The sequence below is a fragment of the Lucilia sericata genome, unplaced genomic scaffold (assembly GCF_015586225.1).
Source record: "Lucilia sericata isolate MDLA Ls3-8-SP2 unplaced genomic scaffold, ASM1558622v1 Contig000307F_arrow, whole genome shotgun sequence".
Taxonomy (NCBI): Eukaryota; Metazoa; Arthropoda; class Insecta; order Diptera; family Calliphoridae; genus Lucilia; species Lucilia sericata.
The window spans coordinates 304,263-319,118 of NW_023994331.1; the positions used below are offsets into that span (position 1 = coordinate 304,263).

At 30.2% G+C, this 14,856-nt stretch overlaps 1 protein-coding gene across 2 annotated transcripts; it reads right to left on the reverse strand.

Annotated features, from left to right (window-relative positions):
* Positions 1 to 1,175: 1,175 nt before the first annotated feature.
* On the reverse strand, positions 1,176 to 14,167 carry LOC119603440 (tetraspanin-13). Of its 2 annotated transcripts, XR_005231412.1 has the most exons (5): positions 13,682 to 14,167; positions 10,184 to 10,351; positions 7,504 to 7,848; positions 4,122 to 5,133; positions 1,176 to 1,541 (listed from the first exon to the last, which is right to left on the reverse strand). XR_005231412.1 is itself a non-coding variant. In XM_037955478.1 (4 exons), exons 1-4 carry the CDS (start codon positions 13,739 to 13,741, stop codon positions 1,446 to 1,448), a joined length of 669 nt encoding a protein of 222 aa, XP_037811406.1. In that variant the 5' UTR covers positions 13,742 to 14,165; the 3' UTR covers positions 1,176 to 1,445. The 2 variants fall into 2 exon arrangements, 1 of the variants encoding a protein (XP_037811406.1); XM_037955478.1 differs by lacking the exon at positions 4,122 to 5,133 and having other exon boundaries at positions 13,682 to 14,165.
* Positions 14,168 to 14,856: the final 689 nt, after the last annotated feature.

Here is a 14,856-nt window from a genome sequence, read left to right on the forward strand (position 1 = left end):
ATATATTTTTGAATGAGTGACTGAGTATGAACGTAGTAAATTGTTTATATAGAGTTTTTTGTTTGTTTTTTTTTCTTAATGTGAATGAAATAGTTTTTCTTAAATAGAGTTTATATGACTGTTTTCTTTCTTTTGTTTATTAAACTATATAGAAAAGGTAGAAAAAAACTTAAGGATTTGTTTTTAAACATAAAACTAATTAAAAGAGAAAAGGCTAAATCAGTTTTAGTTTTTAGATTTTCGTTTTGGTTAATTTCTATATAACAACAACATTATTAATTTCAACTACTTTTTCAAACATTTCTTTTGATATATAGTATTCAAATACATGGAGACAACTACTATTTTTTTTTTTTTTTTTTTGTTAATTTTTCTTTATGTAGACATAGATTGTTTTTCTTATTTTTTTTTTATTATGGTTTAATTTTGTTTTACTATTTAAAAGTGTTTTTTTATAATCTCAGTTTTCAGTTTTATATTTTAACATAAACAAATTTTATAATTTTTATCTTGTATCTTAGAGATAAAGGTAAATAGGTTTTAGGTTTTAGTTTTTGAAAGATTTATGATTGTTTTTTAAGGTTTTTCTTATTTTGTTTATAGGTGAGTAGTTGTTAGTGTTGTTTTTAAATAAATTTATGTCGTTTATGATAAAAAAAAAACATTTTTGCAAATTATGTTAAAATTTATCATAAACTCAAGGTAGTTTCATGAGCAATGTAGTATTAAGGTTAGGAAATAAAATCTTTAAAAAAAATAATCTCATAATGATAATATGCAAAAAAAAACTGCACTTTGAAGGCTTAATAAGCATTTACTAGGCTTGAGTAAATTTGCAATACCCTAGCAAACTAGTTGTATAAATAAGCAAAACCTAAATAGATGTCATTGGATTAAAAAACTATATTGAAAGTTGAAATTTGTAAAACAAGGCTGTTGTATATTTGCTAGCCTTGATAATTTACCACAAAACGGAATTTTTATTTTTGCTACTAAAAGTTTAAAAACTTTTTTAAAACAGCAAAAAAATTATAAAAAAATATTCTTTTTTTATTAAAATTTTTCAAATATTTATACATAATTTATCATATTGTAAACAATGCAATTTTAAAATCTCTTGTAAAATTGCAATAATAGTGCAGTTAAAAAAATTAAAAAAAAAAACTTAACTAAAATAATAATTTAGTAATTTCTTTTATTAAAGATTTTTCTTTTATTATTAAACAATAATCAGCCTTCGTCCCATTTTGACTATTAAATAAAATTACAAAAAAAAAAAAAAACGTAAAACAAAAAATAAAAAAATAAAATTTAAAAATTAATTAGTAACCTTTGTTTTGCAATTTTAAAAAAAAAAACTTATATCTTTTAACTAAACTACTTGGATCCTGATAATTTCAATAAACAAAATTTAATAATATGCCTAGTTTTTTTGGTTTTGTTCTTTAGTATAAATAATTATGGGGAAAGATAGCACGAGCAGGCAGATAATGAGGATCTTGTTGATTGCGATAACGACGGGCTAAAAAGACAGCAAGTACCTGGAAAAGAGTGAAAGGAAAGTTTTAAGTAAAGTTGGAAAATTTCAAAATTAAAAAAAAAAATATTTAAAAAGTATAAATAAAGAAAAAATATAATAAATAAAGTTAATAAAATTAATATTTAAAATAAAAATTTTTTGATAAATAACAAAGGTATATAATTTTAAAAAATTGTACAAAAACTTCAACGATAGTCGTGAAATGTAAGGTTTTAAACGAAAATCGTTCTTCATGGGATATTTTTTAATGAGAAATATTTTTAGTAAAAATTTGAATTTTTACTTAATAATCAAATTTTTTGTGAAAAAAAAACCTATTTTTTTAGTGGAAAACTAAATTTTTAATGAAAAATTTAATTTACTACAAATCGAATCGAACACATCGAATTTTTAGTAAAAATTTTATTTTTGGTCATAGTCTAGTCATAGTCTAGTCATAGTCTAGTCATAGTCTAGTCATAGTCTAGTCATAGTCTAGTCATAGTCTAGTCATAGTCTAGTCATAGTCTAGTCATAGTCTAGTCATAGTCTAGTCATAGTCTAGTCATAGTCTAGTCATAGTCTAGTCATAGTCTAGTCATAGTCTAGTCATAGTCTAGTCATAGTCTAGTCATAGTCTAGTCATAGTCTAGTCATAGTCTAGTCATAGTCTAGTCATAGTCTAGTCATAGTCTAGTCATAGTCTAGTCATAGTCTAGTCATAGTCTAGTCATAGTCTAGTCATAGTCTAGTCATAGTCTAGTCATAGTCTAGTCATAGTCTAGTCATAGTCTAGTCATAGTCTAGTCATAGTCTAGTCATAGTCTAGTCATAGTCTAGTCATAGTCTAGTCATAGTCTAGTCATAGTCTAGTCATAGTCTAGTCATAGTCTAGTCATAGTCTAGTCATAGTCTAGTCATAGTCTAGTCATAGTCTAGTCATAGTCTAGTCATAGTCTAGTCATAGTCTAGTCATAGTCTAGTCATAGTCTAGTCATAGTCTAGTCATAGTCTAGTCATAGTCTAGTCATAGTCTAGTCATAGTCTAGTCATAGTCTAGTCATAGTCTAGTCATAGTCTAGTCATAGTCTAGTCATAGTCTAGTCATAGTCTAGTCATAGTCTAGTCATAGTCTAGTCATAGTCTAGTCATAGTCTAGTCATAGTCTAGTCATAGTCTAGTCATAGTCTAGTCATAGTCTAGTCATAGTCTAGTCATAGTCTAGTCATAGTCTAGTCATAGTCTAGTCATAGTCTAGTCATAGTCTAGTCATAGTCTAGTCATAGTCTAGTCATAGTCTAGTCATAGTCTAGTCATAGTCTAGTCATAGTCTAGTCATAGTCTAGTCATAGTGTATAGTTTAGTGTATTGTATAGTGTATAGTCTAATGAATAGTCTAGTCTATAGTCTAGTCTATAGTCTAGTCTATAGTCTAGTCTATAGTGTAGTCTATAGTGTAGTCTATAATCTAGTCTATAGTCTAGTCTATAGTCTAGTCTATAGTCTAGTCTATAGTCTAGTCTATAGTCTAGTCTATAGTCTAGTCTATAGTCTAGTCTATAGTCTAGTCTATAGTCTAGTCTATAGTCTAGTCTATAGTCTAGTCTATAGTCTAGTCTATTGTCTAGTCTATAGTCTAGTCTATAGTCTAGTCTATAGTCTAGTCTATAATCTAGTCTACAGTCTAGTCTATAGTCTAGTCTATACTCTAGTCTAGTCTAGTCTAGTCTATAGTCTAGTCTATAGTCTAGTCTATAGTCTAGTCTATAGTCTAGTCTATAGTGTAGTCTATAGTGTAGTCTATAGTCTAGTCTATAGTCTAGTCTATAGTCTAGTCTATAGTCTAGTCTATAGTCTAGTCTATAGTCTAGTCTATAGTCTAGTCTATAGTCTAGTCTATAGTCTAGTCTTTAGTCTAGTCTATAGTCTAGTCTACAGTCTAGTCTATAGTCTAGTCTATAATCTAGTCTATAGTCGAGTCTATAGTCTAGTCTATAGTCTATGGTCTAGTCTATAGTATAGTCTATAGTCTAGTCTATAGTCTAGTCTATAGTCTAGTCTATAGTCTAGTCTATAGTCTAGTCTATAGTCTAGTCTATAGTCTAGTCTATAGTCTAGTCTATAGCGTAGCCTATATTCTGGTCTATAGTCTGTTCTATAGATTTCAAGTAATTTTTTCTTATCTCTACAGTCTAGTCTATATTCTAGTCTACAGTATTATAGATCGTCGACTATAATGTCTAGTCTATAGTATGGTCTATAGTTTACTCTATAGTCTAGTCTATAGTCTAGTCTATAACCTATTTTACAGTCTAGTTTATAGCCCAGTCTTTAGTGTATTCTATATTATAGTATATATTCTGGTCTGTAGTCTAGTCTATAGTCTGTTCTATAGATTTTAAGTCATTTATTTTTTATCTCTAAATTAAAGTTATAAATCGAATTAATTACTTTAAATTTCTGCCGTGAGAAAATCAAAAATGAAATATAAAAAAAATAAATAAAAAATATAACAAAACAAATAAACGATAAATCAAAGTAAAATTATTAAATAATCAAATAAATAAAGATTATTTTTTTAAACATGTATATATTTGCTCACCCAATTATTGATGGTTCTCAAGATTAAAGTTAGATAGTGTGAAAAAGTATGCAAAATTACTTCCAAAAACATTTATAAAAAGTTGTTAATTAGATTAATTCAGATGATTTATAATGATGTATTTAATATTTTAAAAGAATTTAATGAAACCCTGGTGTATTTAACGCTATGGCCAGAAAAAAACTTGGTGGATTAGTAAATAAGTTCTTATAAAATAATTGTTTACTTGAAAAAAAAAAAACGAAGGCTGTACGAGAGCATAAACGCAATTGGTTAAAGGCGTCAAGGGGAATGACGCTGTGAAAGGAATTCTTCAATTTAAAACGCAACGCTGCAATTGTGTTTATACTCTTGAGTAGAGATACAAGTTTTTAAATATGAAGTAATAAATATTTTGACTTAAAAACTAAAATTATTCGTAATAAATTGTATTGTTTTTAATTTGTTTATAATTATAATAATATATTGTTTATAAATTAAGTATGAATAATGTAATTAATGATTATTATGTATGGTATAATAATTTATACGTATATAATTAAGTATTAGAATGCATGTTTTCATTTTGTATATAATGTATGATGATTGATTAATGATAATTTTATGAATAAATATTAATTATATTTTCACGTATATGTATGTAATGTAATGTATAATAAATATTTGTTTAATAAACATATTTTTGTTTATTTAATTATAATTTATTTTTATTTTTAAATATTTTTTGTAAAATACCCCTAAAATACTAATTATTGTATGTCTGTGTGTGAAAGTGTGTTTAGTTAAAATGAGAATCTGTTTGGAGATTTTTTTTGGAAATTTTAAAGAGAAATGTGTCATTTCATGGACTGACTAGAAGAGTTTGCTTTTTAAGATTAGAATGTTTGTTGTTATTTTTTGTTTATTTTTGTATACTGTTACAAGTATCTAGATAAATTTAAAGAAATGCACTGGGTAAACCACGAGGATCTTTTTGGTTACGATAACGTACAGTTAGCCAAACACCAATAAACTATAAATAATTAGTTTTGGTTGCAGGATTAGTTGTTTTAAGCAATTGTTAGAGAAAGAGAAAATGAGAGAGTTAAAAATATTAAATGGTTAGTTATTATAGTAAATTTTAGCAGGCAAGCTTTAATATTAGGGATAATCACAGTTTATTATAAAAAAATTGCATTTGTTACAATTAAAATAATTAGTTCAAAATATTCTTTTAAAATGAGATTTAAATGACAAAATGTACGATTATCCCTAATATCAGATTCTTATAATGGTTATGATTATATATATATGTGTTTTCAATATTAACAAGTAAGAATGCAGCATATGTTCGGCTGTGCCGAATCACCTTAAGTTAATTTTTTTTTTCAAAATTTTTTAATTTAAAAAAATTAAATATCTGAAAAATTTGTTAATTTTTATAAATATTTTTTTTTATACATAAATTGTTTCCATCCCTGATTTCAGTCGTTAACTGTGACATTTCTTGTCTATAATAAAATAAAAACAACAAAAACATATGCTATATGTTGTTATTGTTTTCAGCTGTTAACTTTTTTTTACTGATTTTAAAAAGGAAACTTCTCGAAAGCGTGTCTGAAAGAATTAATGAAGATTTGAATCCCCAAGATATCTGGGGTCTGCAGAAAATTGATTTGAACAAATATATAAACAGACAGATAAATGGACAGACAGACGGACTCACAAACGGACAGAGATTAGTCAAATCCACTAACTATAAGGATCTGGAATATATATACGAATGTACATATTGTATTGCAACATTCGATTATTAAAGTTATTCGAGCTATACTAAAGTTATCGTTTAACCACTATAAAGCTGTAAATATGTATATCGTTGCGATATATAACCAGAGGCTAAATTCATTCGAAAGCGATCGAAACCTAGAATTTAAAATATTTTATTAGAAATTTCGATCGCTTTTGCCAGATTTTGTTCCTAGATATTGGAATAATGGGGGTAACCATTACCATAAAGTACTTTTTGTACCCACCAAAAATGATGAGGGTATATTGAATTTGTCATTCCGTTTGTAACACATCGAAATATTTGTCATAGATCCACAAAATAATATATATAATATTCTGGGTCCTTAATCAATTCTAAGACGATCTAGGCATATCTGTTCGTCTGTCTGTTGAAAGCTCGATAGAGTCCGAACGGATTGAGCTAGAGGATTTGTTGGTACTGAAAATGGGCATTATCGGTCCACGTTTTCGTATAGCCCCCATACAAGTGGACTCCCGAAAAACGGGTATATCTGTTTTAAAAGTATGAGTATTGCGATGAAATTCCACAAATAAATAAGTTTCATATGGTCCAAAATTTCCCTACTAAATTTTATGAAGATCGGTCCATAATTGACCCTACCCCCCGTATAAGGTCCCATTCATAAAGTGACTATAACGCTTATTACTGGCTTAAAAATACGAATATAGCGATGAAGTTCGACTCACATAATCAAAATCTCTTTATCAAGTTTTATGTGGACCGGTCCAAATAACTTTAACGCTCATTATTGGCTTAAAAATATGAGTAAAGCGAAGAAATTCGACCCAAGTAAGGTCCTTGCGAAACAAAATCTCTTAACCAAATTTTATGTGGATAGGTCCATAATTGAATTTACCCCCTAAAGAACGCTCTTTAGGTAATTAAATTAATGCTCGTAACTGCCTTAAAAGTACGAGTATAGAGATGAAATTCGACATAATTAAGTTTCTTACGAGCCAGAACCTCTCTACTGACTTTTATGAGAATCTACATATAATTGACCCCCATATAAGCTCCTCTTCAGAAAATGACTTTAAAGCTCTTTACTGGCTTAAAAATACCAGAAAAGCGATGAAATGCGACACACATATATTTTATACGAGTTAAAATCTCTCTACTAAATTTATTGAGGATCGGTCCATAAGAAAATTACTTTAACAATCATTGCCGACTTAAAAATACCTGAACAGATATGAAATTTTATATAAGAAACGTTTATAGGAACGAATTTCATGCGGAAAGTGTCGGGAAGTGATATTCGATGTAAAGATATACTATATGAACCAAAATCGGTCTAAAAAAATGTATGAAAAACGGTCAATAATTAACCCTATCTCTCATATAAGGCCCTCTTCAGTTAATTTGATGAGTAATATCACCCTGATGTTTACAGGGGAGGATTCCTTTTGCGGTACAGGGTTTAATGATGGGTATTTGAGATTCGGCACAGCCGAATATAACATTCTCATTTGTTTAGTAATAATATAATTTTTAGTATTTTAAAACCGTCTTAAGAAAAACTTCTTAATACTTTATAATAATCTCAACATATTCCAAGAAACCCCATTAATACCCCTCCCCCACACTTACCTCTGTAAAACTAAAGAATATACCCAAACCACCGCACAATTTAAAGGCATAATTGATTTTATCCTCTAACTTAGGCAAACAGGGTGAACACTGACAATTAACATCATACGATGAGCCGCAACATTGTTTATTAATAGCATCACATGAGATATCGGCCGAGGTCGTAGTGCTAGTCGAATTGAAGCCACAGCAAAGGAAAGTGTCTTGAACCTGTTTGCGCATAGAGTCGGGTACACGATTCCATCCTTCTTCAGCAAATTCTTGTTGCTGTTCGGAGTTAACAGCCAAACAAGAGCTGGCAATGGAGAATTGTATCAGGAAGAGTAAAAACAAAATGATCATGTACTATATATATACATACATATATAGATGAAAATAAGTTAAAGAAAACCATTGTTGAAAATATTACATTTAAATTATCTTTAAGGAAATAGGTTTTAATTAATACGTTCTTAATTTAAAATTTAACAGGCAGTTTTAAGTACGTTCTTGTTATTATTTTAAATAATTCTGTGATTTGTATGTTGTATTGCATATTTATACTATATTTTTCTGTTTACGTTTCTTTTTTTACTTTGTCTTTCAATTCTTTATTGTGTCATTGTCTTGTTGTTGCCGCTCTGACTTGAAGTAACGTCATGGGGTTCATAGTAAATTTGATAACCTTGTTTGTCGTTTACGTTTCATAAAAAATATATATATACCGTACTATATTTATATATATAAATCCCCCTGCTTGCCAACCAGCACGTTTATCATTTAGTCTGTGTGTCTGCTTAACTGTCAGTCTGATTATTTAAAAAATCGACATCATAATAAACTAATGGTTTGTTGCTGTCGTAGGGCCGTAAAAGGGGAGTTAAACTAACCTATATGTTAAGTGTTGGATTAGTCGTTCATACACCAACCAACAACTATCGTTTAAGTCTATGACTCTTACTCAATGTTTTATAAATTTGTTTCATTTTACTTTTCAGATAATTGTATTGACACAATAATTATCTCCGGCTTAATTAAATTTACCGTTATAATGTGCTTGTTCTCTCATTCGTTGGACGATTTGCAATTTAAATTGTATTTTTAATAAAATTTTATTTATAATTAAAATGTTTACAAACATTGAAAAGATTTGTGAATTTAAATGGTTGTTTAGAGAGAGAAAAAAAATTGCAGAGAATAAATGAATGACTAAATAAATGACGAAATTACAAAGAATTTGTTTGTAAAATCTGTTGTAGTTGTTATACCCTACACCACTTTAGTGCGAGGGTATATTGGGTTTGTGCTGATGTTTGTAACACACAATAATATTGGTCCTATACCCACCTTAAAGTATACCAATCGGCTCAGAATCATTTTCTGAGTCGATTTAGCTATGTCCGTCTGTCCGTCCGTCCGTCCGTCCATGTAAACCTTGTAATCAAACTACAGGTCGCAATTTTGAAGATAAATGAAATTTGGTACATGATCTTCTATTGTCGCAGGGACGAAGCGTATTGAAAATGGTTAAGATCGGTCCATTATTTCACCTAGCCCCCATACAACTGAACCCCCCAATAGGGCTTGTAATCCTTGTAATCAAACTACAGGTCGCAATTTTGGAGATAATTCAATGAAATTTGGCACATGATCTTTTATGGTATCGTAGACGAAGCCTATTGAAAATGGTTAACATCGGTCCATTATTTCACCTAGCCCCCATACAACTGAACCCCCCAATAGGGCTTGCAGTCAAACTACAGGTCGCAATTTTGGAGATAATTCAATGAAATTTGGCACATGATCTTTTATGGTACCGTAGACGAAGCCTGTTGAAAATGGTTTACATCGGTCCATTATTTCACCTAGCCCCCATACAACTGAACCCGCCGAAAAGGGCTTTTAAGTTCATAATTATGTTTAATATACTCATATCTCGACAAAAAGCTGCAAAAACCAAGTTGTATACAAGACTTGATGACCCTCACGAATTCCATAATAATAGGTTCTCATATGACCCTAGCCCCTATGAAAAGCCCCCATCTTAAATGCCCACAATTTTATTCAACAATAAACGGCTTAAGTATGTATATCTAAGGCAAGGTACAATTCAACTTAAATGCTTTATTATGGCAACTAAATCACATTATATTTTTGTCAAAGGTGTAGGGTATTATATGGTCGGCCTCGCCCGACTATAATTTCTTACTTGTTGTTAATGGATTTATATTTTTATAATTACCGCAATGTCATGGATTTGAGTGCAATATAGGGAGGTACGAGGTTATGAGGAGAAAATATTGGAAAGAGAACATTAAAGAACTAGTTCCTAGTCAATTCTCTTGTATCGAGAATTTAGTTAGAACTTCACTCCTAACAAATATTTGAAGAAAATAATAGGACCTCTCTTGTGTCTAGAGTTTTGAAAAGTAAACAAATTAGAGGACTAGTTCTCTTTCATCGAGAATTTAGTTAAGTAACGTTCACACCTATTAAATATTTGACGAAAATGAGGTAACCCCCAGTTGTAACTACCAAATAGAGAGATTCGTATATACTATATAAGATTCCCGAGGAATTAATTTCGTTAATTATAAATGTCCTTTATCAAAAGTCACAGTGGCCGTTTATCATTGGTCCCATTTTTTTTAATCTCAATATTTTTTTCTTTCTTATTTTTGATTTTGTTAAAAAAGGATACGAAAAACAGCATAACTTGATGATGTTTAACGGCACCAACCAGGCCCAGTATGGAAATTAATATTAAAATTATACCACATGCCAATATACCGCCAACAATAGGAAGATTTGTAACAATTGAAGCAGCACGAGCATAAACGCCAACGCCAATTAACAGGAAACCAACCAGCTGTAAAACATGAACAAATATATTTTTTTTTTAAGAAATTCATAAAACAACAGCGATAATATTTACAACAAAGTATTGGCTTTTGTTAAATATCTATCAAATACAACAATAGCAGCAACAATATGAATGAAATAGGCTTGTAATGTGAAAATATTTTGCAAAAATTAAGAAATAAAAAAAAATAATAATTAAAAGGAGAACAAGAGAGTATATTAGATTTGTTTGCAGCGATTTTTCGATGCCGTGCACTAGCTTAGGAGTAACAAATTGCCGGTTTCTTGAAATCCACAGTATCAGTTTATGTTAGAACTAGCAACGAAGTCTGCGCCAAAAGGACTAGCACTAGCGTAATTTCCTTTTAATTTTTCTAGCGTTCGAAACATAAAGCTACTATACATTTCTTAACAAGAACTTAAGCGTCTTAAAAACTATTCATTCCCTATATCACAGCCTCGGTTCTCTATGTGAAGTCTGTTTCGACGTCCGAAACCGTAATCTTTAGCGAATTCAGCTAAGTGTGGAATATTCCATAATCAATTCATATGTCATTACTGCAACGATCATGATCTCCAGCTAGGAGATCTTCATTACTATAGCGATCATGATCTCCAACTCGGAGATCTGCTAAGCTGGTAAATTCTGAATTCAATGCTCAAAGATAATTGGTTGAAGTGAGACGCAGAAACCTATTCAGCACTTTTAAGAGCAGTCAAGGAAATCGCCGTTTTAGAACAACCAACAATGCTCAATATAATATATTATGTATAGGATACCGTTATATCTTCTACTATTTTAATCTTTTTGTTGACCTTCAATCTTCAAATACTATCAACTCTTTAAGAGGGTTCTGCGAAACCCGACGGTGAATCCATAATCTCGATGTAATACCAAGATGGACCGCCGTAGCGTCTGCATCCTCTAGTGATCCGCTCAGGCAGATTTCACGTCCCTCAGTTGACGCCTAGAGACCGAAATACCCAGCCAATAGATCAGAATCTCTCTATATGTCGAGATAATGTGAGAAATTAAGTCAAACGAACCCAATAATTGCCCCGACAGGTTGAGTGGTGGACCTCAACCAGTAGTCGCATAGCATGTAACAATATGCATCCTGTTGAGATGGCAGCACCAAGAACTTCCCTGAAGTAAAAGCTATACTAAATCAGTACTAGTCTCTCGTCGAGTAAGAAGACTTTCCCGAAATTTCACCAATTCACACCAGTTCTATTCCCAGATCATAAAGAACAATCTACGAAATGACAGGCTACTACCGAATGTCAACCTAACAATTCCAGAACCTATACTGGAGCCCTACTACCCGAAGAGTAAGAGATACATAGAAATCCAACATAAGTTGCTCTGTCACATCACCCAGTGACATTGTCTCCCCGCAGAATTTGGGTATTAAAACACAGCCACTACGCGGATTCGAAGTAACCTCAACCAACTGACCAGCCAGGACAAAGTCCATGTCAAATTATTTCATAGAGAGACCATAGATGCATTTGATCATCATCAGTTTATTGTCCCGGCAGACTAGATATATTGGTAGCACCTCTTCTCCCCGGAAATTGCAGAGAGATTTTACCAAGGTAACATGCTCCGGGGGTCCTCTTAAATAAGATCTAATAATAATCTCTTAATGGAGAGGCCAAAGTTACTTATTTTAAAATCATTAAGATATCTCGGAGAAGGAACATGATATTTTAAAGTCGAAAGATTAAAATTTCAGATGACATATCAGATTTTATAAATAAAGAAGTTTTGGCGATATTATTACGTCTCTTTTTTAGGGCTTTATATCTCGAAAAAATAATGTGATGGAGATTGAGATTTATTCAATGATATAGGAATTTGCTAGTCTATAAATCAGAGAATTAACAATAAATATATTGTAATAAAATCGATTTCGGTCCAGAAATCTTCAGCAAACAAAAGCACTCCAGTTATAAATGTCCATTCCTTTATAAATGTCAAGCCTTCGGAAACTTAGATACTTAGTTTCAAAGATTTTCTTAATAAAGATGTCTTCACGCTGTTGTAATGTCACAAATGTGGTTAAAACGGGTGTTTTTCGATCTTTAGGATATGATATCTGGAAATCCTATTCATCGTTTAACTTTAGGTTCCTTCGGAAAAATAAATATGTCTTCACGCTGTTATAGCGTCTCAAATATGGTTTTTCCATATTTAGGATGCGATATCTTGTAAATACTAATGTGACAGATAAATTCTGAGGCCAGATTTGGATTCATCGTTTAACCTTAGTGTCGATAAATATTTAGATATTTAGTTTAAATGATTTTCTAAATAAAGATGCCTTCACGTAGTTATAACGCCTCACATATCTTAAAACGGGGTTTTTCCATCTTTTGGATACAATATCTTGAAAACCTAATGTGGTAGAGAAATTCTGAGGCCAGATTCGGATTAAGCTTTACTGTAATTATATGATAGTTGCTAAAGTTAAGTAAGAAATTCAAAGGACTTTGATTTCACTATTAGGAAAGTTTCGAATTGTTTTGTTCAAATCCAATTCGTTCCTAGATAATGCTATTACTTCAACAGACTGATGACATATGAACCGATAACACTAAAAACTGGCTGGTAAACAACAAAGTATCCAATATAAGTTACAAACGGTTTAACAAAATCAATATACCCGCCATGTTTGTGCTGATAAAAAAAACAGACAAAAACATTGAACCATTGATAATAATCCTAAACTAAATCAAAAATAAAAGAAGTAAAAAACTTGCAACAACAACAGCTGCAGCAAGATTTTTTTTTTTTTAAAGAACAAAGAAGAATCTTTATAACGAGATTGCTTTTACTTGTTTTTATAAAAAAAAAAACAAGATAAAAATCAAACAAGACAACAGAAAGAAAATAAAACAAATAACAGAGCATAAATAAACTCATAAAATAAAGAAGGGGTGAAATAAATCGATATTTATTTTACCAATACAAAAGACGTGAAAAGAAAACCTTGTGAAAATAGAAAAAATATTGCACAAGTTTTACAATATTGTTACTTTTTTTCTAAGTAAAAGGTGTTAACACAATATTTGCATTGAAATATTTCAATTACTTAGCAGGAGATCAATACGCCACTGTGTTTTTCTTTTTAGTTGTATGAAACGATTTTTTTTTTCCAATAAGAAATTTTCAAACAATAACTAAAAACGTACTAAGTAATGAAAAGAAGTGTGTGTACTTTGAGCCATTTGCTTTGTTATTATAGTTGTTGTGTATAACAAATTTGAAAGTATTGTTGTTGCTGTAGTTGTTGTATTTATTAAATTTAATTTAAGTTTTGTTTGCACTTACCACATATAAAATATTTAAAGCAATTAATGCATTTTTCGAACATGTAAAACCTCCACACATTTTGTTATAATTTTTTTTTAACTTCTCTTTTTGTCAGTCTTCTTCTTTTTTTGTTAGTTTGCTATTTTTTGTGTGTAAAAATTTTATATAAATTTTTACGATTTATTTAATTTGTTAGTTTAACTAAACACTTTCGCTTTTTTTTTTGTTTGAGGAGGGAATAAATTTCCCGTTTTTTTTTATTAACTTTTTATATTTTTGTAATTGTTGTCTGGTTGGGGTTGTTATTGGTGGTGTAATTTAAGTTTAGATTAATTATTATTTTTTTTTTATAAGAAAATAAAAAATAAATGTATACAATAATAAAATCTTTATTTTTTTCTTTTTGTCTGTATCGTTGCCGTCTTTCACTGTTCTTGTTTTTCTATACACTGTGTCTGTCGTTTGGATGTTTTTTTCCTTCTCTGTCCTCTCTAAAAAACACTAATTTAGCTGCTGTCAGTTACTTAATTTTTGTTTGTGCGTTTGACAGTTATTTTTAGTAGAGAATGGTGGAGGTGTGGTGAGTTCAATAGTAAATCAGTGCTGCCAACATTGAGGCGAAAATGTATGGGGAAAAAACACAGTGCTGTAATTTGAGTGTATTAACGGAAATGGAAATTTTAAAGTTGTTTAAGCAGCCTAGGGAAATTAATAAACTGGGGACATACAGCTAAATAAAATACAGGACTTTATCTTGATGTAACAATTAAGGGTCCATTGATCTCTTATACTCTAAGCAAAATATTCGGGGTCAAAGGTTACAAAATCACATTTTAGCAAATATCTAACTAATCTTGATTTCTACGATTTCAGTTGCTTCTATATTTCTATAGACAATTAGGTAAATTTTAGTTGAAGACAATTTTTGCATATCATTACTGGTTTTTGAGTTAAGGTACTATTATTTTTCCATTTCAGTGATATTTTAAAATCTTAAAACTTTTGCTATTTATAAGCCTATCTATCCATAATATTAGATAGAGTCACAAATTATAATTGTCTGTCTCTCGGGACGCTATGTAGACTGCTCTTATAGACAAAGGTATGTATACAAACGAAATTTGGATGCTGAAATTACAGTTCGCTTTAACGGAAGAGAAAGCCTTCCCTTTGGGACCCACAAAGGTGTGAAA

Bases quoted from the DNA above. Each gene is read 5' to 3' on its own strand.
- LOC119603440 (XM_037955478.1), bottom strand. From the start codon at position 13,741: ATGTGTGGAGGTTTTACATGTTCGAAAAATGCATTAATTGCTTTAAAT. The intron at 7,849-10,183 runs GTATCCTTTTTT...GTATATATATAG, and splicing joins ATCAAGTTATGCTGTTTTTC to TACATGATCATTTTGTTTTT. The intron at 1,542-7,503 runs GTAAGTGTGGGG...ACTCTTTTCCAG, and splicing joins TATTCTTTAGTTTTACAGAG to GTACTTGCTGTCTTTTTAGC.